General features: G+C 40.2%; 2 protein-coding genes across 14 annotated transcripts in view; one reads left to right on the plus strand and one right to left on the minus strand.

Moving 5' to 3' along the window:
- cnot1 (CCR4-NOT transcription complex, subunit 1) overlaps positions 1-18352 on the minus strand; it is a 27016-nt gene extending 8664 nt beyond the window's left edge. For 2 of the 13 annotated variants that reach the window (XM_034878130.1, XM_034878125.1), the window contains exons 1-29: positions 18130-18351; positions 16206-16495; positions 15961-16068; positions 13608-13700; positions 13363-13431; positions 12837-12891; positions 12156-12359; positions 11812-11980; positions 11260-11386; positions 10623-10733; positions 9987-10157; positions 8693-8820; positions 8076-8316; positions 7806-7925; positions 7410-7532; positions 7120-7271; positions 6127-6277; positions 5735-5942; positions 5195-5320; positions 4519-4643; positions 4067-4353; positions 3906-3984; positions 3522-3767; positions 2297-2437; positions 2035-2214; positions 1691-1807; positions 1471-1581; positions 1201-1278; positions 310-488 (exon numbers count right to left, since the gene is read on the minus strand). In XM_034878130.1, coding sequence (XP_034734021.1) covers positions 310-488; positions 1201-1278; positions 1471-1581; positions 1691-1807; positions 2035-2214; positions 2297-2437; positions 3522-3767; positions 3906-3984; positions 4067-4353; positions 4519-4643; positions 5195-5320; positions 5735-5942; positions 6127-6277; positions 7120-7271; positions 7410-7532; positions 7806-7925; positions 8076-8316; positions 8693-8820; positions 9987-10157; positions 10623-10733; positions 11260-11386; positions 11812-11980; positions 12156-12359; positions 12837-12891; positions 13363-13431; positions 13608-13700; positions 15961-16068; positions 16206-16307 — 4001 coding nt within the window. In that variant the 5' untranslated portion in view covers positions 16308-16495; positions 18130-18351. Of the gene's footprint in view, positions 1-309; positions 489-1200; positions 1279-1470; positions 1582-1690; positions 1808-2034; positions 2215-2296; positions 2438-3521; positions 3777-3905; positions 3985-4066; positions 4354-4518; positions 4644-5194; positions 5321-5722; positions 5943-6126; positions 6278-7119; positions 7272-7409; positions 7533-7805; positions 7926-8075; positions 8317-8692; positions 8821-9986; positions 10158-10622; positions 10734-11259; positions 11387-11811; positions 11981-12155; positions 12360-12836; positions 12892-13362; positions 13432-13607; positions 13707-15960; positions 16069-16205; positions 16496-18129 lie in introns of all 13 variants that reach the window. The other 11 variants (XM_034878127.1, XM_034878124.1, XM_034878131.1 and 8 more) reach the window with 8 other exon arrangements.
- A 1275-nt stretch (positions 18353-19627) lies between these two features.
- Positions 19628-26422, plus strand: part of si:ch211-216l23.2 (uncharacterized protein LOC565061 homolog) — a 10448-nt gene continuing 3653 nt past the window's right edge. The window contains exons 1-5 of the mRNA XM_034878161.1: positions 19628-19831; positions 20034-20120; positions 20655-20728; positions 21212-21335; positions 24632-24831. Coding sequence (XP_034734052.1) covers positions 19770-19831; positions 20034-20120; positions 20655-20728; positions 21212-21335; positions 24632-24831 — 547 coding nt within the window. The 5' untranslated portion in view covers positions 19628-19769. The remainder of the gene's footprint in view (positions 19832-20033; positions 20121-20654; positions 20729-21211; positions 21336-24631; positions 24832-26422) is intronic.

The raw sequence follows: 26422 nt of genomic DNA on the forward strand, positions 1-26422 counted from the left end.
AAAAACAATTAAAGTAAGTTCATGCTATTGAGAGATGTGGCTTTAAATAGGTATGTCTGACTTGGCCAGTACGGGCCACAATGCATTTCTTTAATCATTTGGGAGGGCAAGTCATTACTGGGGTTAATGAGACAATGTCCACCCTCTGGATTGCTGCTGACATGATATGCTAAAACCTGTACGAACAAACAAATCCAACATAAAAAAAATAAAAATAAAAACTTAAAAGTGGTAACTCAAATCTTTCCAACTTTAGACGTAAAGTATGTAGGCAGCACTGCAAAGTTATAAGCAAATATGGAGCGCCCACCTGTGGTAGACACTGGCAGCATCTCCTCTGGAGGCTTTGCCTCTTTCTTTGGTGCCGACAGCTGCTCCTCCAAACTCTTCAGCTTATCTTTGTCCTTCAGCAAGTTTCCTGGCTTTAGATCGTTGATGTCCAAAGACAAGTTCTTACACAGAACTTCAATCTCAAACTTTAAGTTCAGCTGCAGTAAACAAGAAAACAATGTAAGAACTTATTGAATTATTAATAAATACTGTTTATCTGTATTATAGGTGGAAGCGGCAACAAACCAGTTATGGACAATTAGGTGATAGCCCGTGTAATACAGAATGTATTGGTTAACAATATTGGATTGAATTGGTTTTGGTTAACAAATTTAGTTAAATACATTCTGTTTTGTAGGGCTGGGACGGTGTGGATTTTCTACAGCGGTAGCACGGTAGATGCTCCGCTAGCTGCAAGGCTAATGTGCAATGGTAAACACGGCAGCTGTAACGTTACCGTCAGCTGTGAACAAAGAAAGGTCTTTGCTTTCCCTACCGTTTACGTGGAACATTGCCCTCTCCAACTTGCGAAAGGTTGGATTTGCTCCATCTTTTAAGAAGTTTTGTTTAGAAAACTTTAACTCCATGTAAAAACACAATGTCATCAGACACAATCCATTACATTAAAATCAACGTGGCTGTGCACACATGCAGGGCAATGTTTTTTTGTGGTAATGACGGTGACAACCTCAGACTCGTGGTAGGCGTCATGTGACCGCGCCATTGAGGTAACAGCCCCACCCCTACTGTTTTGTAGCATGATAACTTCACATCTGCTACCAAACCAATATTTAAAATGTATTATTTTGATAAGTGCATTTCCAAGAGCTGCCTGCAGTTAAGTGGCTATATAGAAGAATAATCTCTTACCTTGAGGTCATGTTCTTGATGCAGCTCAGCGAGAACATTCATGATGGCCATGGTCCAGGGGTTCTGGGGCCTGAAGACCTACAACATCAGAGACACACAATTAAAATCACTACAAATAATTCACAGAACCTCCAACAATGTAATCAGGTAAGAACAAGCCAATTTTATTGACCAAGTGTGTAAAAATACAACAGCATGACATACTGGCAGTGGTATGAGGTAATGTCAATGGCAGGGAGACACCTATCAGTCTACACCTATTTTACTAACCATGCTTCGTAGACTGGACTCCAAAACTTTGGCCACAAAGGGAACCACATACAGTAGCTCCTGCTGGCCTTTCACATAGGCTTCCAGTAGCAGAGACTTGACTTCCAGATCCTGGGAAAAAAGGTGAAATATTTGTCAGCCAACTACAAAGTCGGCAGGAGACCCAGCACGTAACAAAACAACGCCAACCAAATAAAAACATTTATTTTTTTATTCTTACTGTGTAAAGAATAGGCTTGTTTTTGGCCAGTGTAATCATGCCCAACCAGTGGCCCAAGTTCTTCAGTAGGGAGCGATCAGAGAAATTGGCAGCTGCCTTGTCGGATGTCAACAGAACCTGAAAGAAATGGAGAGGTGTATTTATATTTTGCAAATAGGTTCTTAAGCGGTGCTGCAAGTGTGATCAATAAGAACTGCGATATTTTACACTAAGCAGGGAAAGCACTAGAACACACAACGAGAATATGCTGTTTATAGTAGGCAGCAAATAAGAAAAAAAAGACAACTTGTGCGTTTGAAAATATTAAAGACCTCAAGTTACGATCTTATCCCCCACTGTTTTACCTTGATATTCCTGTACGTCTCATTGAGGACCATCTTCACAAACTCAGGGTTCTTAAGAGTGTCAAGAAAGTTTGAGTAAAGACCGTGGAAGTTGGGCTCAATGCTGACACGCTTCATCACCAGGTACTGGGACACCCACGGCATAAACTCTTCCTTTACCGTTTCTTTCAACTCTTCAACCTGAAAAAAGAAATTGGTTTAACAACCTTATGTTACTATTACGGTTCTTGAGATAGTTATGTTTGGTCTGTTTTCACTTTACCTTCTGTGTCATGTTGGACTGAGAAAGGTTGTTGAAGATAAACGCAATCTTCTCCTGGACAGTCTCTGGGGGCTCTACGATCCTTTCTGTTTGGTCAGTGGCGACCAGCAGTGTGTCAATGTTGGTTGTGTTTATGGAGGGCTGCAGGTGGGAACAAGAACATTTACCTTTAGCCGCTTTCAGACCGGAGGGATTTTTGCAGTTCCTACAACATAACCTTTCTAGAACCCTTTTTTTCCTCGTGTTCCAACTGGACCAATTTGGGGATTTCAGAGTTTCTTAAACACTTTCAGCTCCTTCTTCAGGGCAGAGTCTTTTCACTGTTCCCTTTTCCAAATAGAAACCTAGGTCAATGAGACCAGGTTTCCGGTACAGACAGGCCAACAACGAGACAATTGTAACATTTTTTGGCATCTTCTTTCATCATTTAATTTACTTTTGAGAACATTTTAGGCGAGAAATCAACGCTTTTTGATTATATAGGCAGTATTGCAAAAAAGTTGTCCAAATTGACAATGTGCTTCAAAGTTTTCGGATTTGAGAAGCTCCATAAAGTGACAGCCAGCTAGCACCTGCCCGGCTTGCTAGCTCGTTGCTTGGCCAGTCATGATCGGAGACCGCGCTGTAAGCTGGAGGTCGCTCAGATTGCTTGCGTAAATAGGAGATTGCTTTGTTAAATATCACCATCAACACATACCCATCAGAAGATCAACAGGAACTTGCGGCTAACTGTCTTTTCGACCAGCCCACACCCACCCACACAGAGCGGCAGGCAGAGGCGGGGGAGAGAGAGATACCCGTCTCTTCGGGAGACTTGCTTAAATTAGGACATAGGCTATCTACACATTAGATTTAGTTCAACATTTTATTTTGGTGTATTTGTGTATTTTTTATTTCAACACTATAAACATCGTTGCTGTTCTTGCGTCACTCCCTTACCCCTCCTACCAGGTCCTATGGCCACTTGGCCAGTGCAAATGCAAATGGTAAAACCGGTTTTGGGGGGTGAGTAGTTAGAACTGTTTAGAAGTGGACTATTCCTATAAACTACGTTCCTGTAACTACCTGGTCGGAAAGCGGCTTTTAAAACAGGTGCAAGTCTGTATATTGGATAGTTTTGCATGCCATGAAGAAAACAAACCCATGAAAGCATTGACAAGTCCCATATTGGGGTGTGTAGACATTGAAACATAAACACAAACAACAACATGAAAGCCTGACTCACAGGGACATCCTTCTTGAAGATGCTGGGTGTTGGTCTGGTGATGGTAGGGGTCTTGGCTACTGTGGTTGTAGTCGTGGCGGTGGTGACTAGAGTGCTGGGCTGACCTGGCTGTGGGGCTTTGGGGACACCAGGTTGCTGTGACTGGGCCTGTGCTTGGACTTGTGCCAGTGCCAGACTGCCAGGGGTGGTGATGGAGCCTTGCATCTTCACCGGAGGGTCCCGTGACTGTTGGCCATACTCGATATACTGCACACACAGGATATTGAAAGGAGCAGAGCGAGAGATTGAATTTATCTGTATTTGTGAATCATTTTCTGTAGTCAGAACTGGGATTAAATAAGACAAGAAATGGTGGGTAAAGATAAATTAAGGAAACCTGGTTACCTCTTGTAAATGGTGGGGGAATTGCAAGAAGTGGGCAATTGAAGCCAAGTGTTGACAATATTGAGGATAGTCCTTTAGTCTAAAAATAAAAAATATGTTAGTCTGAGACAAGATGACTGTTACTTTCATAATTATTTTACAAGGAAAACACATTTCAATACCTGTTTTTAAACCTATCTAGGGCAGCAATTCCAAAGAAATACATTTTGGATCCATAGGGTTTTCTTAAGGCTTCAAGAACATAGCGGAGGGCCAAGCCCAGGGCCATGTAGGTGACAAGACCCTTCTCAATAATGCCACCAAAAAGGCAGGCAGTGATGTGCAGCTCCTTGTCTGGGTATTGGGGGAAGAATCTGTATTCTTCAAACAAGTTGCGAAGCATGCAATTGAACACTTCTCGCTCCCGCTTGATGGTTGAATCCTTGAATCTTTGCAGCATTTCCAGTACCTAGGATGGGGACAATGATATAGTCGGAGATGAGTTCCTTTGAAGAGTAACATTACTAAGAATATGATAGAACTAATCAACAGCAGCCACTGGTTGCCCTTAAGCATGTGGGAGTTTGATTTAGGTTAGTAATTTTTGAAGAGACAAATGAATAATAGCATGTACCTCATCCACAGACATAGTTGGATGAGGTGGATGGTTGTAGATACGCTGAAAATAACTGTTTGCTTCGTCGTCTATCTCCTTGCTAAAGTGCTGGTTTGCCTCGGGCCACACCTGAGAAAGGTCAGCTAGAAAAACGACAAAGAGGAAAAAGACATTTTTAACCAAGACTCATTTACTTAAATGCTGTAATCAAACAGTGATGAACCAAGAGCAAGTTATTAGCTCATTAGTGAACATCATAGTGCAACCAAGTAACACATCATGAATCCAAGAGTACTGGACCTTATCAAGTCAGGTTAGACCTCTTCATCATTAAAAAGTTACATTAAAAAGGTGTAATTTGTCTTAGCAGAATGAATGATTGATCTGTATTTCCTCTAGAATAGACTAATTTTGTATGCATGTTGTACAGCATGACATGAAAAAAGTTAAGTCATACCTTTAAATGTTTATAAGAGGTTAAAGTTCCTTTAAAAAATGTTTAAAAAGGACTCAGTAAATTTCCTTTGAAACTTGACTGTATTTGGGAGGCACACTAAAATGCATTACAGTGTGTGTGTGTATATATATATATATATATTTTTTTTTTTAACTCAACGTCAGTAGAAATACATGGATGAGTGGATGAACAGCAAATAGTGGTCTCTCAGTCACACTAAATAGGCCTTCATCTTACTCTGCTGAAAGGTAGGTGGGTTCAGGCCTGGTGTGCTCATCTTCCTGGTGCCAAAAGGGTCTGTGTTTACCGGTGGCATCCCCAGACTGGAACCAATAACAGAGCCGATGCCTGTGCCCAAAGGACCTGAGAGAAACATAACACTTTAATCATTTCAACCCATACCTACATCCCCATCTGAAAAACAGTCATTTGTCCTCTGAACTTAGTTTAGTTTTATAGGTACGAGGATTGAGTGACCAAACAGGGTGTTCTCCAATTAATTAACTCTTACATGATTTTTTCACAGTTATTTTTTCTTAACTTTCCAACATGATACAAACTAAGTTTATAAATAAGTTTTACCATAGTTGGCTTAGGCTTACTGTATACACAATATTTACACAAGCATTTAGCAAGAGCAAAACAAAAAAAAAGTTTCTTACAGAGCTCAAATGATACGCTATGATGCAATTTGACTTGCTGATTTAGTTTGAAAATGTGTCTTGGTTGATTGTTGTGAAATGTAAAAATTAAATAGCATAGTACCAGAGTCCATACCAGGGAGCTGCGAGGACAGACTGCCCCCCCCAATGCCCCCAAATGGTGTGCTGGGGTTGGTGTTGGAGAGTGGTGGGAAGGCTTTTGCTGGGGACTGGGGATTACTGAAAGCCGAACTCAGCGAGGTCGGGAAACCTTGCATGCTTTGAGTGTGAGAGGTGGCTGTGCCTCCCAGGTTCAAGGAACCAATGCCAGACAAAGTGTCCATCTAGAGAGGAGCAAGAGAGACAGAGACCAAGAAAGAAAATAACTAAGAGCAATTTTTTAAAGTTATTTTTTTAGTTTTTAGCAAGTTAGGAAACAGATCCATTTTGTTGACACCAATTTCCACCATGAGAAGGCATTACAAAATTTGTCTACAGACGCATGATGTGTCTTTCATACGAAGATACCTGTACAGGAGAGATGGCATCCAGGCTGCTGGTGCTGGGAGCACGTCCCTTTGGCATCACCCCTGGTGGTGGTTGTCGGGCTTTATTCATTACATTGCTGCAGTTTGCAACCATGGTAAGGATCGTCTCAGACAGCTCCTGGGACACGCTCCTAAGAACAAAAGAGAACAAATCTTAAAGTTATATAAAAAAAATTTTTTAATTATAAATTAAAAAAAAATAGACTTTATGGAAGGGTGAGAAGGATTGGTGTCCATAAATAGCTATACTGTGATAAACTTTAAATTCTTTAAATGACAACCTTATTGTGGTCAAAACACTATCAAATGTGATAAAAGCTCACTGTGAGCAAGACAATAACTCAAAAGGCTAACTATTATTTAGGGTTAAGTTTCGTTTGGGTTTTTTCCAGTAACGGTGCTAAAGCAATCCTTTTAAAATGCTGCCGGTACCTCAACTGCCATTTACCAAAAAAAACACTAAGTTTAAACCAAAAGCAATATTGCTCTGGCCATATGGTCAAAATTAAATTAATAATGTAAGAATAATAACTTATTTCACCAGTAAATTCCTGTTAAATGGGAAAAAAAACACCACCAGACCAGAAAACGGGATTATACAATAGCTTTGAATGCACCACGAGGCTGCCAGTTTCAGTATACACCGTCTGTGTTTTTCCATCAACGGCCGCTGACGACTGTTAGGTCCCGGTGTTGGAATACAGTAACGGTTGTCTTAGGTTACCTGCAGTCAAGTGTACTGTTAACTAGCGTTCCATGCACTGATGTTTCTGTTGCCTGTCACATTTGTTTCGGAGCATCAGAGAGCAACACCGGCATTAGAGTGGCACAGAAATGAGACATCAAAATCCTCGCTACTATTTGGTCTGGTAGATCCTAGTTGTTTAGGCACCTGTGCCATGTTAGCATCACGTCTTGGTACCCAACCCTACTAATAGTACAGTGATAGGGACTAAGCCAACTAGGTTATCACCCAGCACAGGATTGCAGGCAGGCCAGCATGGTGGCTAAGGTCTCCGGGGGCAGCTGGGCGCTTTTTGGCTGGTCCTTGTCTGGGGCCAGACCCCCCATAATGGATGGGCAGCGCCTCTTCAGGAATGTCACACACGCCTGGATAAAAGGTTCCTGACAAAACACAAAATGATTGATAAATACAATCTTGGGTTGGTGGGTATTCTCAAATACAAAATTAAAAACACCATCAAGAACCTATTGAATTTTTCTTTTTTCATAAACGGTACGTAACTAAATATGAAGACATACCCCATGCTCTCTGATTTTGTCAGTCAGCCATTTATCAAGTTTGAGGTATTCACGGCGAGAGGCAAGTGCAGCAAGGTCAATTACAAAGGCAAATGGAGTACCATTCAGCAACATCGATAGAGACTGGAAAAAAATAAATAAAAATACACACACTTGCTTACTGACCAATGAAAAGGATACCTACATTTATGCAAAAGTGAGTACCGTCCATAGATCTATTGCCTTTGTCCTCTACTTTGTCTTATTTTAATTTTATGTTGACTAAAACTAGTAAACCATAAAGAAACACAGGAAAATGATTTAATGTACCAGTGCCAAATTATTCAGCTTTAGCTTGAAGGTTTTAAGTTCAGAGAAGTCACCACATCAGTGACTATTTCATTTATTCAAACAAACCTTCAAGTCCTGGGCCACATCCAGGATGCGAGACAGCTTGGCCTGGTCATACTGCTCCCCTCTCATGTACCACTCAGCCATTGAATGCATAATTAACTGACGGATGGAGGGAGACTGTCCCTGGAAAAATAACCACCAGGTATTATAAGTAAACAAGTTATAATAATAACCACTATAACGACAAATAACTTGAAAGTACCAAACGGCACAGAGGACAAAATAAGGACCCCTTGACTTCATTGAAACCAACAAGCATCAATCAACACCAACCTGTCCATGCCAGGCGTAATGCAGGATAATGGCTGAGTTAGGGTGGTTGCCCAGGAAGATAGGCATCAGGGTAGAGATGAGCTCATGGCGCAGTGTGTGCCAGGAGGTGGAGATCTGCAGCAGTGCCAGGACCAACATGTCTGGACAGTGCTTGATAGGAAAGCTGAACAGCTGCTTCACCTGCTCATACTGGCCCACCTCAGACAGCCTAAGCAGGCTCTCCACCAGGTCCAGACTTTTCCTGTGAAGAGTTCAGGGCAGTCAGTCAAGCACACTGTGGCATCACTACAGCATTGATGTTGTAAGCTCCTGAGTAAATCAAAACTAAACCTAATTCAGTAGGTCAAACTACATTTCTGGACATAAAGCAGGGTTTCCCAAAGCATCCTTTAGCAATCACCTAAAGATAATGTATGTTTAACAATGGTGATTTTTATTATCACAATATTAGATATATTATATTGGATGTGCTAGGGGAAAATTGCTTGAAATGTACAGCTGAGTCACAAGCAGCAAATAAATGTAAACAGTTTTAAAGACTAGATACTTCAGAACTAAACCCAGTAAGGAGGAATAAGCAACTGCAACATCCTTTTATATAGCAACAAGCGTCATACCAGGTGGCAATCTCCCTGTTGTCATCCTCTGGTGGGGCCTTAAGGATGTCTATGGCCACAGTGTGACAAGGGTAATCAGCAAAGGAAAACACTTCTGGGCTCATTAGGGAGTGCTGAATGAATGATAGCTGAAAACAGAAATAAAGCAATTAAGACATTAAAAGAGGGAATACAAGGCTCAACCTTAACAACTCAAAACCCACTGTCTGGTAGGGCTGGAGAGTGACTGCATTACCGTGGTCACAAAATGCCTACCGCGGGTCTGAGCTAATCACCCTAATCACCGCAAAAAAAACATTGCCCGGTATGTGTGCGTGTTGTGTCTAATGACATGGATTCTTTGATTCTAGTGACATAGATTCTGTCTGATGACATTGTGTCTTACATGGATTCAAGGTTTTCTTAACAAAGATTCTCATCAGAAGATGGAGTAAATCTGACCTTTCGCAAGTTGAGGAGCGCAATGTTCCATGACATACAACATTCCATTTGTGTTGACTTGTAGGCCTATATGCAAGAGTACCTGTGTAATTTCTTGTATCGGAGAAATGCATTTGCCTTTTCTACTTTGTACTACAGTAGGGAAGGCAAAGACATTTCTCCGTTCTCAGCTAAGGTAGACACATTAACGTTACAGCTGCCGTTTTAACCATTGCACATTAGCCTAGCAGCTAGCGAAGTTTCCTTCCGTTTATGGCTTTATTCCAATAAAACGGCATGGATGGATTTCAGCCCGCATGCACGTTTCATAGCCTAAAACAGAGTGGCTTACATTAGTAGAGAGAGCAACAAGTGCGGGGGGAACGCCATTCACTTTACCGGCAGAATTAACAGATAAGGCCACCGTGTCTTGAGAAGCTACCTTGTCATTTTATTGTTCACTTTTAACCCACTTTATATCAACTTTGCTATCTCTTTCTTCTCTATTTTCCTCACGGAAGCACTCTTACGCTATTCTCTGTTACTACTCGCTCTCCTTGCACGACCACTCGGGCATTGACGTCACTCACTTAAGGCACCCTGCCATTCTTGCTCTAACTTAGGCTACTCTCGTAAGGCGGTTGCTGTATACCATGCTACTGCGCAAACTTTTTGCTTTTCAACCGCGGTAAAAAAATCCATTCCGTCCCAGCCCTACGGTCTGGACAGAGAAATCAATTCCTACTTTGCATTAATACTCTTCTTTATTAACCATACTTTCTTAGACAGCAATACATTCCATTCAACCAAGGGTGGAACTAGAATTAAAACATGAAATCACATCATCCAGATAAAACGGATATTAGTCAGTTACCTGTCCCTCAGCGTGTTTCCATGGCCTATAGATGAGATCGACAGGAAAGACCTCCATGCCCAACCCCCTCTGAATGCCATACACCACTATATGCAGGCCTTTACTGTCCCGGATCAGAAAGCCTGGGTGGTCCAATTCGTATGTCACCTCTTTGAAGTTCAGGTTGGGATTCTAGGGAACAGACAAAAATTGTCAAGTGACACCTTAGCAGGTTTTGTAAACTGGCAACGTCAAATTTCTGCAACCTTCAGTGTGAGGTTTAGGACAGGCTAGTGCATATTTTAATTATATTGTGCAGTGATGCAGAATTTGACAAAATGTAAATCCAGGGTGACATTATAAAATGTTAGACACAAAAGCTTACAGTACTCTTCATTAATGAATCAACAGCAGACGTTGCAACCTAAGAGCAGGAATTTATGTCCATATTCATAAAACTCAGGTAAATTTTATGAAGGTGAAAAACAAGGTAATTGTCTACCAATTGCCAACTTCCATGCCACCAACACCTTAGCCTTTTCAGGCAAGGGCGGGCACAGAGCTCCAGAGGGCCAATGAGTGATGGGATCACTCAGGACTGATCTTAATGCCAGGTGTAAATGGGGTCTATTCAAGATAAACCGACGGTTCACTTACCACTTCTTTCACGACATCGATGAGAACTTCAACGTTCCACGTGTGTGCTTGGGAGCCATCATTCTTATCCTTACTATCACTCCAGATACCGCTTCCTGGAGCAGAGATGGACTTTGAGAGAAAACAAAAAAGAATAGAAAATATGAGCTCTGGTAATGTGTTAATATCTTAACGATACCATGGCATGGTGCTCTTTAGATGCTTTTATATAGACCTTAGTGGCCCTCTAATAACATATCTGAAGTGTCTTTCCAAAATTCAGCCTTGGTGCAGAATTAGAGCCTCTAGAGCCAGTCCTACAGTGAGCTTTCCTTAGTGTGTGTCATTTACAAAACAACTGGTCTCAACTATGGCCAAACGCTTGGTTACGTTGTTACCTTGGTTCTCTGAATAAAGAGAGACTCAGTTATACATTCAAGTTTGTGGCAGTTCTTCATTTAGTGATTTTTGTTGAAATAAATGACTATTTTTTCCAGTCATATTTCTTCATTGCAGTTTTTAAAAGTTTTTCATCTTGTGTCTAGAGGAGATCCAAGTATCATAAAATCAAAAGAAAGAGATAACATTGACCATACTTCTTTTAAATGTCTGAATTTATTTACATGAAAACCCAGACCAGGCAAACAGTGTCACTCACCTGTAGTGGGATGCCATCAGTTAAGCCAGAGTGGGTGCGAGCCATCATGCCCAGGACCCTGGCTACCTGGCTGGCAGTGACCTCCCTCACCCCATACTGAAGGATTATGTTTCTGCATTCATCAAGACTGGAGAGACATAGGGACCATTACATTCACCTATCAATTTAACCCCAACTGAAATTATATAAGGTATAGGACAGTCTAAGAAATTCAACAATTGGGCATTTACCTTGTTTTAGCTTTAAGTTTTAACACTTCTGAAGATGCAAAACATGTTCATAAAAAATGGTGTGTGGTACATGTCCACATTTGTCAACTGCATAATGGTGTAGTGTGAACTGAAGCTGTCTGCGAAGTTTGTATTAGGAGCCTCAACCCTTTAATATGCAGGCAATGGCACATTGGTATAAAATTTTGCCTGAATGCCTCTTAAGTGATTCACATAATTACACTGCATTCACTAGAAGGTTTGAATACCCGAGGGTATTTTTAAAATTTTAATTTGTGTTAACTGTAAAATGTAGCTTAGAAGATTTTAAACATGAATTCACCTAGCACAGAAGCCATAGCCAACTTCTTGCATGAATTCTGCAAGAGAACTCTCCATCATGGTCTTAGCTAACTCCCCCGAGTCTGGCAGGATCCTGTCCATGAGAATGTCCCGTTTTTCAGGGTACAGCAGTGGTGCGAGCACCACAGGGCAGCGCTCCTGGGGGAAATCTGAAATACAACACACAAACAAACAAAGTTGGCACAGTAACACTGAAAAACAATTTGACAGAATTCGTACCATTTCTATTCAGTCTGACAAATGCATATTTAATTTTAGGTATCTAAAAAGGTTTCAGGACCTGAAGGAGAGAAAAAGAAAAAGAAATGTGTGTTGCCCATATACCTCGGCAAAGTGTCTTGAGGAAGGCGTCAATCTGCTCCTGCCCTACCCCACTGGCTCCCTTCTGGCCAAACAGTAGATGCGAGAGCAGTAACTGCAAGACCTCTATGGCAATATCTTGGAAGCCACCTTCCTGGTTTCCTCCAAGATCTGCGTCAACGTATGACCGCAGGAGGTCTGGAAGTTTCTGCTTGATGAACTGCGCAGCTGGGAAACATAAACACAATTTTGTCTATTTAAAGTGATGTGGGCATCCATAAACATGCTTCAGATTATTTAGATACCTCATTCCTGTATGTCCATGTGTTACTAATCTTTATCACAACTTGATGAAAAGCAGCATTCACTCATAAAAGGAAGTTCATTAAATTGCTGGGTAGGAAAAAAATGCCAACTCGCCCATAGTGTGTAGAAATTGTAAAAACACCCAACTTTTAGAAAATAAAGGGTTAATAGGTTTTGCACATTTAAGACAAGGTACAAGACTACACCACTAAAAAGGGTCTTGGCAATTTGTAACAACCTATTGTTTTACCTTTTGAAAAAAAGATTTATCTGCAGTATGTCAAATATTACAAGTGTTTAATTATTTTTAATGCTTTTCACAGTAACATGTATGGCCATTTAAATCAGATCATCTTTGCTACAGGTTTAACTATGTCATGCTCTACTAGAATTACTTACCAAAACCACGAAGGTCTGCGTTACTGGAGTTGAGCAAAGCAAGCCCAAATATTACCTGGGAAATAAATTAAAAATAAATTCTAAAATGTTTTCCAACTTCAGATAGACTTTTTAGGTCACACGTGTTGACAGTCAATACTTCTTAACTACCAAATGTAAACCACGCAGTATCGCTACCAATTCCACCTAAAATGCTGGTATCGGGAAGTACTGGAGTTTTTGCACCGATGCGACACCACATAATAAACCCCTAAAGAGATTCTACATTAAAACTAGTTTGTTCTTTTTCCATTATGACCGACAGTCGAACTGGATAATAAAAGAAAATTCTGTGGACTTAATTGTCTTTGTTCATGTTTCACCAAGAGTTTAACCTGAGCAAGAAATCATATCACATCCATACAGGGATAGTAGTATACATTTAAAACAATATAAAACATGGTATTGGAACATCTCTAATGAACATTTTTCCAGAGGAACACGTAAAGATTGATAAATAACGAAGCCCATTGCAGAGCTGGCTTACCTCTTGGACCTTGCTGAGCTTAAGAACTTTACTCAGTTGAGTGAACAAGTGGGCCGATGGCTTCAAGCTCTGAAAGTTAATGTAAGCCAAACAACATAATTTTCAGCCGATTGTAACCTGTGACTATTTTCTTTCTTGCTTTTAGTAGTATGTCTTTACTCAACTCAGAATGCATCAATCAATCAGGGCTGTCACACATTCAGACTACCAGAGTAAAAACACAAATTCTTGTATCTGCTTCTTACCTTCTGGTAGTGCAGGGGATTGTCAACGGCGTAACACAGAGTAGCAATAAAGTTTGGCTTTGATATCAGCGACACACACTCCTGAATCAGAAACTGTGTCTTGGGCAAGTTGAAAACCAAAATGTACCGAAAAAGAGAGTAAAACAAAAAAAGGCAGGTGAAGAATAAAATAAGACAGTAAAACAAACACTCAATTGTGACAATTTTACCACATTGTTTAGGAAAAAAGACACCTAAGAGCTCATAATCATTCATAAAATACAGGATTTCCAGTAGTGGCATTTTGATAAATATGCGCAAACAGGGGCGGACATTTTTTTATTTCACAGTGCCTAAATTAAATGAACTAAAACAACTATGCGGCAATGTTTGAGAGCACACTGTTCGTCCTCAGCGTTTCACTAAGGCAACACACACATTTTAAAATTGTATTCATCCACTACACAAGAGAGACACTTTCTGCCTTTTAATGTAGTTTATTTGCTGTGTTTAAGGCGATGTTCCACAACAAGGGTAATCTATAGCTTACATCAGCTGCTGAAACTTATCCCCCTGTATTAGGGTTAGTGTGGGCCGACCCAATGTAGCTACTGTTTACTAGCTGTCCGCTTGCAGCAAATGAACATTCAGAAATGTAAACAAAAGTATTATTGTCAATATAGTGTAATATTGTCACTGCCTCTTACAGGCTTTATCTGAATTAATCTGCCATGGAATGCGGAGTAACGTTACTGTACCGCCGACACCAAACGCACATGAATGCAGCTTTATTTCATGGAGAAAGAAAAGCTTTGTTGTTTAGCAAACATTTAGCTGGACAAACTTCTGCAGTGTAGGTTTCAGTTTGTCTCTGAATAAATTATGTAGCTCGTCAAAACTCAAATAAAGTTCCTTTTTCTTACTTCAACAACTCAACAAAACGCGCTGCGGTGACACATGGAGAGCAGCAGTCAGTTGAAAAAACTCCCGACCAGAAGAGGATTATAGGAGAGGATACAAGAGGACGGGGAAAACCCATCTACAAACCAATCAATTACAACTATCCGAGGTTTGCGGTTCACGTATACAATGGCAACGGGAGATAGCTTGTCAAATATAGTTATTTTGCGCATTTGCCTTACTGCAATTGAAACCAAAACTAACCAGATCAAAAAGGCATACAATGCAACAAAAACATGAACGTTGATCCAGATTTTCAGGTGTGTAAAGGCCCTTCATGGCCATTGTACTAAAAAGGGTAACTACTATTCTTTTCAACCCTATTTATGTTTCTGCGTGTAAGTGACTGATAGGAACATTAATCTTTGAAATTGGTCCAGTACTAAGCATGAATGCTGTAACAGGCAGCCTCAGACCGGGCCAAAATGTAACCCCATGGGGCAAATGTGCAATGTCAATTTGGTCCACTAAAAGTGTTTTATTTTGCCACTGAAAGGCTAAAATTCTTATTCTTCTAAGTGTCTGACAACATCATGGGAAGGATAGATACAAACAAGGACCTTTTAAAAACCTTTTTAAGACCTGTTTACCAGAAACAGCTCTCAGGTCTCTAGCGCTAAACTCACCAGACTCCATTTAAAAACAAACAAAATAACAATAGGGTACACTATGCGTTTATTTCAACCAAAACTAGAGTTGTGCTGGTTGGAAAAGTGGAAAGACAACCCAAAACGACTTTTCATAGTTTTAATTTTGTTTCTGTCGAAATTGAATGAAGTGCATTTTACAATATTAAAATTACGAGTTATTTACATGGAGTCTGGTGTCTCTAGCAAATGGAATTTTTACCTTTAAAAAAAAAAAAGTTTGTACTCTTTAACAGAGAGGTCCACCTCCTTAGAACTCCTTACAGTAATGTTGTCAGACACATTGAATAATAATCTGAGCTTGTCAGTGGCAAAACGTGCACTTTTCTGAATGTAAATACAAGCTGGACAATTACCCTATTAATTTACATTGTAGCTTGTTTCATCGCTGCCGACTGCAGCAATCTTGCTTAATACTGGACCAATGCCAAAGACTGTTGCTCGTATCAGTCACTTTGACCCGAAAACATAGGAAAATAGGGTCCAGGTTTTAAAAAAAAAACAGTAGTTAACCTTTAATGCGTTTTCTGCTGCCTGGCTACATGCATATCCTGGTAAATGGAAAACCTATCAAATGTTCAATCAATTTAACTCCCAAGAAGAGTGGTAAAACTGTTCAGAATTTGAGAGTTTCAAGGAAAACAAATGCAGTGTCTGAAATGCCATTTGCCTTGTTTTGTAAACAAAATTATGTGGAAACAGTACTAAAAGAAATGGGAACAGTATAAATTAAACCAAAAATCATTGCGTCTGTCATCAAAAATTACCTGGTGAAAGTCCTTGCCACTGCTTTTACCATCGCCACTGAAATCCACATGAGAGAAGAGACAGCGTAGTAGATGCCTGTCTGCCTCAGGACCGTGACGATTTACAATCTGGGAGAGCACAAGCCAAACATTCGAACATGTGGACACATGGATATATTCACATAGATACACACACGAGCATAACAACATAAGATCTCTGTTGACATATATACTGAAATGTACTTTATGCGTGTGGGACCACTTACATGCTGTATTTCTTGCTGGCTGGCTCGGTAGTTTTTCTTTGTTAAATTGTCCACCAGATAGCTGATTTGAGACAAAGCCAGCGAGAGCGAATCAAGATTCATTGCTGGTTGGGGCGGAAGCAGGCGGCCGAGCACGGCGCAAAATCACCATTATTCCCCTTTAGTCACTTCAGTGATAGGTTACTTCTGCTCCCCCCCCCCCCAAATAAAGATGTGAAAAATATTGGCTTCCAAAGTCAGTAGCTCCCGGTGTTAGGTAGAGTCCTTCAGTTTAAAATAGAGTTCAGCATCTGTAATGAAAAGTACAAACAAATTAAATGTGTTTTTACCGTAACACATGTAAAACGTTTTGCAATAGAAATATAACATAAAAGGAGCACTGACAGCACTCAACTTTTAGAGTACTGTAGCCTTATTTACATGCAGGACCATGTTTTACAATCAATTGTCAACACAAAATATTGTGACAGGCTTTGAGGCCTACGTGGATAACACACACATAGGTGTATTGAAATGTATTTTTAACGTATGCTGTCGCATTCAACTGCCAACAGATTCCTAAACTATAGTCAAAACGAGTTGATTTACCGATATGTGGATTAGTATGCTCTTTACAGACATACTGTAGTTCTATAAACTTGTCGTGCCAATAGCTTGCACTAGGCCTCGAATGAACCCAAATATCTGTCTTACAGAGTCAAAGCTAACGTTAGTTAACGCTAGCTAAGTTGCTCACCGAACTGACCAACCTTTCCGTTTACAACTGCACCATGACTGCCGCAGCTTTATAACCCAATGTAATGGTACGTAGCATTAAAAGCAGCTAACGAGGTATGTGTTAAGACTGGAGGACAGGAAGAGTTAATAAAATAAAAAAATAAATTAAAAAAAAAAAATCCCCCATTGAAACAAAGAGAAAGCTAATGTAGTTAGCAAGATTACTGGCAAAGAGTCTAGATGCTAACGTTACCTAGCTAGTGTTTAACAGTCATACCTTTATCCAAATCCTTTATGATAGGAGGCTGAGTTAGAAAATTAATTTAATACAAACGTCCCCTTTTGGGGACAATACTCCTCCTGTGGGAAATGGGGAAACCTAGCTAGCTACTCAAGCTAACATTACCATGACGCTGATAAACACTTGGTAGGGGAGACGTTTTAACGTTGGCCAACATTTATTGGATAATTATGATACCGTTAACACTAATCGGTACCATACTGTATTTTTTGTATCTCTACTAATCAGAATACCGTACCAGTGGTCAATATCTAACATTAACCTCTGTGAAATGTTACTTACTCCCTGTAGGCTACGAGCTAATGCTATCATATTAGCATTTACGTAAAGCTAACATTAGCAACATGAGCCCGCAACAAGCTGGTGTGTATAATTAGACAGACTAATTAACATTGCATTATCATCAATTTGGCAGTCAATTTGACTAGTTAACTGATCACAAAGTTTTTGAGACCGCTGCCGTTAAAAATGCCTTGGCCGTTGTCGTGAAGGCCGCAGGTACTGCGGATGGGTTTTGCGCGATCGTGTCAGCTAACGTTAGCATTAACCTTGTTCACGTTAGCTTAATTCTGAGGGGGTCTGGCTAATCTATGGAATTGCTAACATTACATGCTAGTTTCACATGCTAACTAGCTTTCTAGTAACCGTTACACCGAGCCAACGTCAATAACGTCTGAAGCAAAACTGTGGCTATTATAGTTGCAAAGAACCAATATGTTATCTACACTCAAACGTTCTAAACTAAGAAATTGTTACTTTTTGGATGTGACCAAAATGACAGCTGCTTTTTCAGCAAATAGACCTCTCCGCACTGGTGGCTAGACGCCATCCTCCGTATCAACATCGTTGCTTACGTTGTATATAACTCTGTCGACGGCTGTCCACCAAATATATTATAAATCTTACCGTGCTCCCATGAAAATAATTCAGATGTTCATCCCTTTTTGTTTCGGACACAACAAACTTGACGAGATGGAAGAGTCGCTGTGCTCCAGTTGAGTTTGATTTTCAAAATAAAATGGCGACTGTCACCACCGCGGCTGCGCGCTCACGGTTCAAGACTAGTGCGTGCCATAGCCATTTCTTTAACTGTCTATGACCGTGGTGCGTGAGTTTATCCGCGAGACACAAACGCAGGGTGCTCGCCAACAGCAACCGGTATTCACATCTCATCCATGGTAGATACCTCTGGTCCGTGTTGGCTGCCATCTAATTAGTTCATAGTTCATTCTAAATGAGGAAAATGAACCACTGTTTAGTTTTTTTCCCCCCATAAATGCAATAAATTATGTACAAGATACCTTGATGTTTGCTTTTTCCATAGTTGCTCTACTCTAATCATCTGCTGTTTTGACAGCATCCCAAAGGACAACCTGGTTGCTGATCACATAACCTCCTAGGTGGCTCTTGAACACTATGATAAAATAACAGTTAAGGTTGTTTATGGAGCCATTGTTGTAGCTGAAGTATTTTTTTTTTAACATCGAGTAAAAAGATCCAGCATACCCTGCTTTCCTCATACAGGAATTGCCTATGTGCTTGAAATAGAGTTTATCCACAGGAGGATGGTTGCGTACATTGGTGGGGGGGCGGTGGGGGGGGGGAATCCCCTGGTGGAATCAAACCAAGAATGTTGCAGTTATATGGTATGTGCCCTAACAGGCTTCCCAGTAACCTACCCAAGTAGGCAATACGTCCAATCATTCTCATAATCACAAACATAGACCGTATATTATTAACGGTCAATGGTCACAAACCAAGTAGACAAAACCTTACCCAAACTAGAGGACGGCAGCTCAGCTACAACCAGATATCAGAATCAGAAATACTTGATCCCCGAAGGGAAACTCTGTGTTACAGTTGCTCAGTTATTAGAAATATAAGAAATATAAATAAAGAAATAAAGAAATATAAGGAGTGTGGATATTTACATATTCTTAAGAGCAGAGTTTAAAAAAATTCATGTCTGATGTACATTTGCAATGAACTATCAACAGATATAGATAAGGTCAGCACTCCATCACTGGTCCAATCATCAACATTGATGGCGATGAAAAGCTTCATGTTAAACCACAAACAGTATTTTGTTTCCCTGTAACTGTTTTTGGGTGCCAAAAGACATTTCATGGCCACAAAGGGCTGTCCCAAAACCTCAGCTGATAGGCTATAGCCTATAGTGTATAGGCTAGGCCACTCTGAAAAATATAAAATGTTTTTTTCGGGGGGGGTCAAAGGCATCGTCAGTTTTACAGTTTAATGGTTGTATTCCCATTTTATACAGCCAACGGTGTACCTAGTCCAGTAGGTGGTGTTATGGTAATACAACTGCTGTAGCTAAGCGTGCTAGTCAACCGCCTGAAGAAGAGTTGCTGTCTTGCTCCTCCTCCTTCTCCCTTTTTTTTATTTTTTATACTGTCTATGGTTCTCCCCCGCTACAGGGAGGGATGTAGCACGTATCACTGGTGAAGTAACCTCGGGAAATATTTTCTCGTCATCCTGTGATTACAAGCTTAGGTTTATTTGGTTGAAGTTGCACTGCGGATAAAATGTCGTCTTGGACGAAATCGTCTGCATCGGCCCGGCGGCAACCAGCTAACCCAAACGGAAGGTAAGCAGAGTGGTGCACTGTAGCAAGTTTAGCATTAGCTAGCAGCTGACATGCTAGGTAACGTTAGCACCCATAACGTTAGTAGAAGAAAAAAACGGCGTGGGTTCTACACACTGACACCTAACCCTCTTCCGCCAGTTAACGTGAGTTGTATTTGGTGGTAGGCTAAGGCACTCATTCAATTCCCTCTTGCGGTGTGCAGTGCTCAACAACTGCGTCTGTTTCGGAGAGCAGCGCCTTACCCCAAAAGAGACGAGAGGAACGAAGAGCTCAAGGATGCCCTGGAAAGGTACAGCATTACAATTCAAAGACTCTGTCTCTCAACATTATCCGCAGTGTTTGTTTGGTAGTTGATGCATAATACGTGGATCATAATAAGGGCAATTTTTCCAATCAATATCTCTGTTTTCAACAAGGAAAAAATGGACAAGAAAAGTGTCTTATTTAGATAAAGCTGTCAGGACAAACGTTGACAGCACAACAACACTGCAACACAACTGGAGTGGAAAGATAAATACATACATTTCAGGGCAGTCACATAGCCTTGTCTTGTTTGTGTTTTGGACCAAATAACCAACCAGACTGCAACATCGAAAACTGCAATGTAAATTGTCTTTAAAGCATACTTCATCATCAGGGTTGGAAAGAAACTGCCACTTGTTTGAAACTGGTCATGATTTCAGTCTATTTTTCCAGCCTCCCTAACCTTTTTAAATCCGTCAAGTCATCACATATAACATCACTATTGAACAGTAGGCTAATAAATGCCTCCCTCATTAAAATGTGACATTGTATGACGCTCCTGTTTCAATGCATTTTTCAGTTATGAAGATCTAGATCAAATTCAAAACTACAGTGGAAGTGTGATGTTCGAGGGGTACAAACATCAACCAAATGGTGAGACTGTTTCTTCATATTAAGCACTAAAAGCACAGTAACGGATTTGCACCAGTCAACATTTTTTGCATCCAAATAAGGGTTATGAGAGGCAGCCCAAGTCAATGGAGAGCGGAGAGTTGTTTTCTCCTCCAGTGGGCGTGGTTTTTCCAGTATGAAGCAATGTGGTCCTACTCTATCCTGGGTTTCCACTGCACTAAAAATAAATAAAACTGTTATTTATTCAATAACTGGTACCCCATTGGTTTACACAACACGTCTTGTCTTATGGTGCGCCCCAATCTGCAGTTTTACACGTGAAGTTAAATGCCATTTTATTGGCCTTGCTTACTGTTGATATCCTATTAACCAAAGATCTGCTCTCATTTCTCTACCTGCACTTCTCTTCTCCCTTTACTCTCTCCAATCTGTCTCCCCGTCAATGTCTCCCAAATACCCCCCCCCCACACACACACACACACACACACACACACACACACACAGCCAAGCCAGACGGCTGCACCCCAGCAGACCGCCGTAAAGCCCTGTATCAGAAGTTCTACCGACAGGTGCAGGAGGAGAAGAAGCCGGCTGACTGTGTGGTCCTCTCTGTCACCAACCGGTGCCTGTGAGTACTTATAAAAAAAATAACAAGCAGTTGAAGTGGACATTTCCTTTTACATGCAGGGTTTATACTTAGCTGCCAGTTAGAGAGAGACCAAACCAAAGGATGTCCTTTAAATTGTCTATTTTTTGGGGGAGGGCGCAGCCAAGAACATTTGACTCCTGTATTTAAACTCACCTGCCAGTGACACACGCCAATTGAATCAATATAGTATGATATAATGATGTAAGAAGAAGAAGAAGTTTATGTTCTTGTACTAAAGGTAGTCATTTTACACAGAGGCCTTGTTTCCTATTCTTCCCCATCATGTTAATTGAATAAAACGTGTCTCTACTCATGTTTGGGTTTCTATGCCTCACTCCGTAAATAACAGGCATTGTATTGTCATGTTTCCCTTAAAAATAATTCTTAATGTCTTGGTTTACTCTACTGGCACCATCCCTACTTTCTACCCCCTTACTTTCTGGCATCCTTGCTCATACTACACTTTGATCTCTACTACACACCTGTAAAGTTTCAAAATTGCATTTTCACTCTTGTGGCGCTATTGAGTTGAGAAAATCAGCCAGTGTAGTTGTTGTACAGTTGTGAGAGTAGTACACCTACTATAAGCAACTCCTGGATCAGATTTGGATTTCTTAGATTCAACTGTTGAAGATAACCAGTTAACCCCTGTGTGTTTGACAACAGCACTTCCACTGGCTCTGAACACTGAAGAAAGCGATCTGGTGATTAGTGGCAGGGCTACGTGGCGTCGGCAGTGCCATTTAAAAGGACACATAGGTTTGAGTAACGTCCTGTTGTGCTAATTAAGCCTCTGACACACTGACCCGACGGCCGTAAAGGCAGTTGGACTGCTCAGTCGGCTCCCCGAGATCCAAAAAGTGACTCCGAACCTTACGTTCTACAAATAAATCTTGACATTTCCAACCGCACTTGTAGGCAGCTTTATACCACGCAGAAAAAGAAAAGAGACCCAGGGACTGTGCCTTTTGCTGGAGCCTGTTGCAGGAAACAGTCCGCAACAGGCTTTTGTGTATGTGTCGCCGTATGCTGACAACACAACTTTCAAAGTCGTCAGGTGGCTATATTGTTTCCACTACACAACTTGCTGTCTTATAATTAGGATTTGTGAACTCATTGTGTTGTTTTATTTTTTAATATTTTTTCACACTACATAACTGACCGTTGACGGCGGGTCACACACTGACACTACAAGATCTTTCACCAGGAGTAATCCCCTGTGTGTCTGGGTTTCAATACGTTTTGTTACACAGCCGGGACATGACTTCCAAAAATTGGTTTCCAACCGATTTCAAGCTCCAAGTTGTTGGTGCAACTTAAGAGGTGCAACTGAGAAAACAAGGCCCCGGTTATCTTTTCGTTATTGTTGACAAAGCTCAGTTTTTCTTGTGTTAAATGATTGCCTGTCAGTCAAGTTTGGTTTATGATCACTGACAGAAAAGTCCCCCTTTTTCTCCATCTGACAGCAATGTATCTGACTGATGCCATTGTCCTTATTTATGTCTTAAAGCCAATTTGAGACTACCTCATGAGTTTTGTTCATATTCTTTTATGCTCCAGCTCTCCTCAGAAGCCTCTTATGCAGTAGAAGAACTGCGACTTCTGCACACATTTGATCCAAATTCCACTCACTTCGTTTAACATGCAATGTTATTACTGAACCACATTTGTTAAGATAAAAAGACAAATTAATATGTGCCATTCATACTTGCCCAAAGAAAGTAGGAACTACAAGAGCTATGTTTTAGTGTTCAGTGCAGTAATTTTACAGTCTCATACATTAATAAAGCTACAGTATCATGCAGGTCTGACATTAATCACAATCTTTTGCCAAATCCACACCCATGACTAAATATAGACATATAATAAAACAAAACATTCAGCTTGATCTTTTAAGCTCATAAAAGAACACCATTAAATTGATCTGCCTTGACCCCGTTTGGTGACAAATGAATGAACACACGCTAATTTGTAATGTTACTGTTGCATCCTATTTACAAAGCACATAAAAGATGTACACTCACTACACAATGCAAAAAGGAATTCATGCTCCTACACTATCGGCGACTATGAAGCTATATAAATTGTGGCAGCCGTGTCACCGGAGTCCTCACACTGCTATGATACTCATTTATTATCCCTAGTGTGCTAATTAAAGGGAAATATTAATATGAATTCAATTAAACAGTACATTGCGGTTATCAACAGGCTACCTAACCAACAAAATGAAGTGGATTTCAATTAGCTGTATTTAAGTATGCGTAAATGTTGTATTTCTTCTTTAAAAATAAAAAAATAGAGCTTTGGTTCAAGCTCTTGGTTTTCATTTAATACACAAATGTAAAAGTAATACAGATTTTGGTATTGTAGTTCAAATGTTCAAATATCTGAACTAGTGTTGCATAGTGCATTCATTCAAAAGGCTATTTGCCGCTCTAGGGAAAATTAGCTAATGACTAATTACAGTTTTACATGCCATAAGAACGTGGTATCTGCAATATCAAATGTGTACTGCAGGTGTTAGACAAATACTCCTTTTTTTAAAACCTTGTTTTGAGTAGTAAACACTGAGCCCTAGGTTTAAACGGTGGCTCTGGCAGCTGTAGTCGGCTTCAATGCTTTGTATTAACAATGCATTGTAATAGCCAATTAAGATGTTTATACAAATGTCTAAAACTTTTTTTTTTCTTTGCCTACTTCTATGTCTGTGGATGCCTTGCTACATTTGGTATCCCTGCCTCTTGTAACAGATCTTCCCCTTGTATGGTTGTTGAATGTTAATCTATTAACTCCATGAGTTGCAGCGACCAATATGAAAACATTACCACTGATGCTTTAGAAAGATGTAATAGGAAAATACCACCAAATCCAGCCACATAAAGAAATTCATCCTCACCCAAATCAAACAGCACCATTCAATAGAGTGGTCACTTTTCTTGCAATTTCCAAACACATTCACTCAAGTCGTCCATATGAATACCCTAAACACATAATACTGCAACAGTAAATACATCTGAAAGAGCCCAAAACCGTGTGTTAGTGCCACACAAAGCTCTACATAATGCTACGTCCAGTCCTGTCTATTTCAAAGATCCACTCAAACAGATTTCACCACGCAAAAGGATGAGCTCCGATGCGTTTTTGTTGATGCACACTATAAATCAAGAAATAACCCCCCTGTTCCTCTCAGAGATAACTCAGGTTTCTCTATATACCATCTGAGTCACTTAATATAAAAATGTCAAGTTAACAAAGTGTTTCTCTTCCTCTCAAAGGGATTACCCCAAATCGCTAAGCCAGTGCTTGCAGGAGCGTGGCCTGTCAGTGGAAATGCTCTACCTTCAGGCGGAATCGGGCCTGACCCGGGCTCTGCAGGATGTCCGAGCAGAAGGCTCCCCGTTATGTATTCTGGTGGAGCAGACAAACGTAGCTCTGTCCTCCTGCACTGTTATCATATTCTCAGAATCCCTCAAAAGTAAGTCCCTGCCCCCATTCCTTCAAGCTTAGCCAAACCACCTGAGTTACACCCCTACATCCCTTTTCAACCATTGGTCTAATGCAGTTTACATGTTGTGTAGATTCTACCAACATCTTTGAAAAAAAAAAAAAAAAAAATCTGAAATATATTTAGCATGAAACCCAATAAAAACATTGAATATTCCCATTAAAACACCAACATTTACAGGTCTGCACTACAAAATACAATTCAGCACTCCACTGAAGAAAAAAATAAATAATCTAAATATCTATCAAATCTACACATTTATGGCACTCTGTTGGCACATCACCCACTGGCTGCCACTAGTACATACTTTGAAGTCACATAACAGTACATACTTGAACTAAATAAAGCCCAAAAATAGCAGAGTAGGTGTGTAAGAAAATTCCACTAAATAACAGGGCTATATCGCGTTTGTTTAATCTGTACAAAAACCTCAAAATGGTCAGAACAAAGTGTAAATTCCAACATAGGGTGTTACAAGGGATTATGTGTGAGGCTATTTTTTTTATCCTGTCCTCACTGCTGGGTAACCAGTAGAGACGTCAGGAAGTTACTGCGCAAATCATTCTACCTTTGGACAAATCCAGACTAGCTAGTCTTTATGCTAAATTAAGCGGCTGCTTACTTTAGCTTCACATTGACTGTACTGAGAGAGGTATCTAAAGGGAATAAGCAAACTTCCCAAAGTGTCATACTACTCTGTTCTTATGATGGAAAACCATTGTTTTATTTTATTGGTTAAGATAACATTGTACTCGACAAAGTAAATGCTGAGGTCTGTGAACGCAGCTGCACAGCTAAAAATCAGAAACAGAAGTGGTCAGACAACGTGTTACCAAGCTCCCAGGTTAGTTCCAAGTCAACTTATTTGGAAAGGAAAATGAAGGTGAGCTAAAGAAATTGTGATCAGAAACTTATTGTCACATGGACTGTATAACCAATTTAACTGAAAATCTGTTATTTAATTTTTTAAGTTATTTCATGTGAAAAATACACATCACTGTGCGATTCAGATGCCCCACAAAAACTGATATTTCTGAAATCTGCATAATACAAATTGCAAAGGTCTATTATAAATAACCAGAACATCAAAACTGCAACAAGATGTAACTTTTCCACAATGATGCTACTGTGTAGCTCACAAAAAAATAGAAACCAAAATACATTCTTGTCCTCACAACCAAAACCAAATCAATGAAATAAAATCAATGTAATACATGTCTTTAAAGCAAATAATAATAATAAAGGAATCATTAAAAGTCATCCAAATAAAAATAAAAAACATGTCCAGGAACATATTGCAGCAAATGATAAAGTTACTCAAAAATACACATCTACAAATTGCATGCTCTTCATCGCCCCTCCTCTGACGGAGTGAAACTCTAATACCTTTATATAAATCAGTTGAGTTTGCTGACCCTAACATCACATTAGAACGAGAGAGATTTCAGTATCACCTGAGTGTCCTGTAAGAACCCCATTGATTTTACTGTTATTTCCACGGTGTTTGGCTTGTCCATGTCTTTCTTCCCCTTCAGTCCCCTGACAGCTCACCATTAACATT

The sequence above is a fragment of the Etheostoma cragini genome, chromosome 8 (assembly GCF_013103735.1).
Source record: "Etheostoma cragini isolate CJK2018 chromosome 8, CSU_Ecrag_1.0, whole genome shotgun sequence".
Taxonomy (NCBI): Eukaryota; Metazoa; Chordata; class Actinopteri; order Perciformes; family Percidae; genus Etheostoma; species Etheostoma cragini.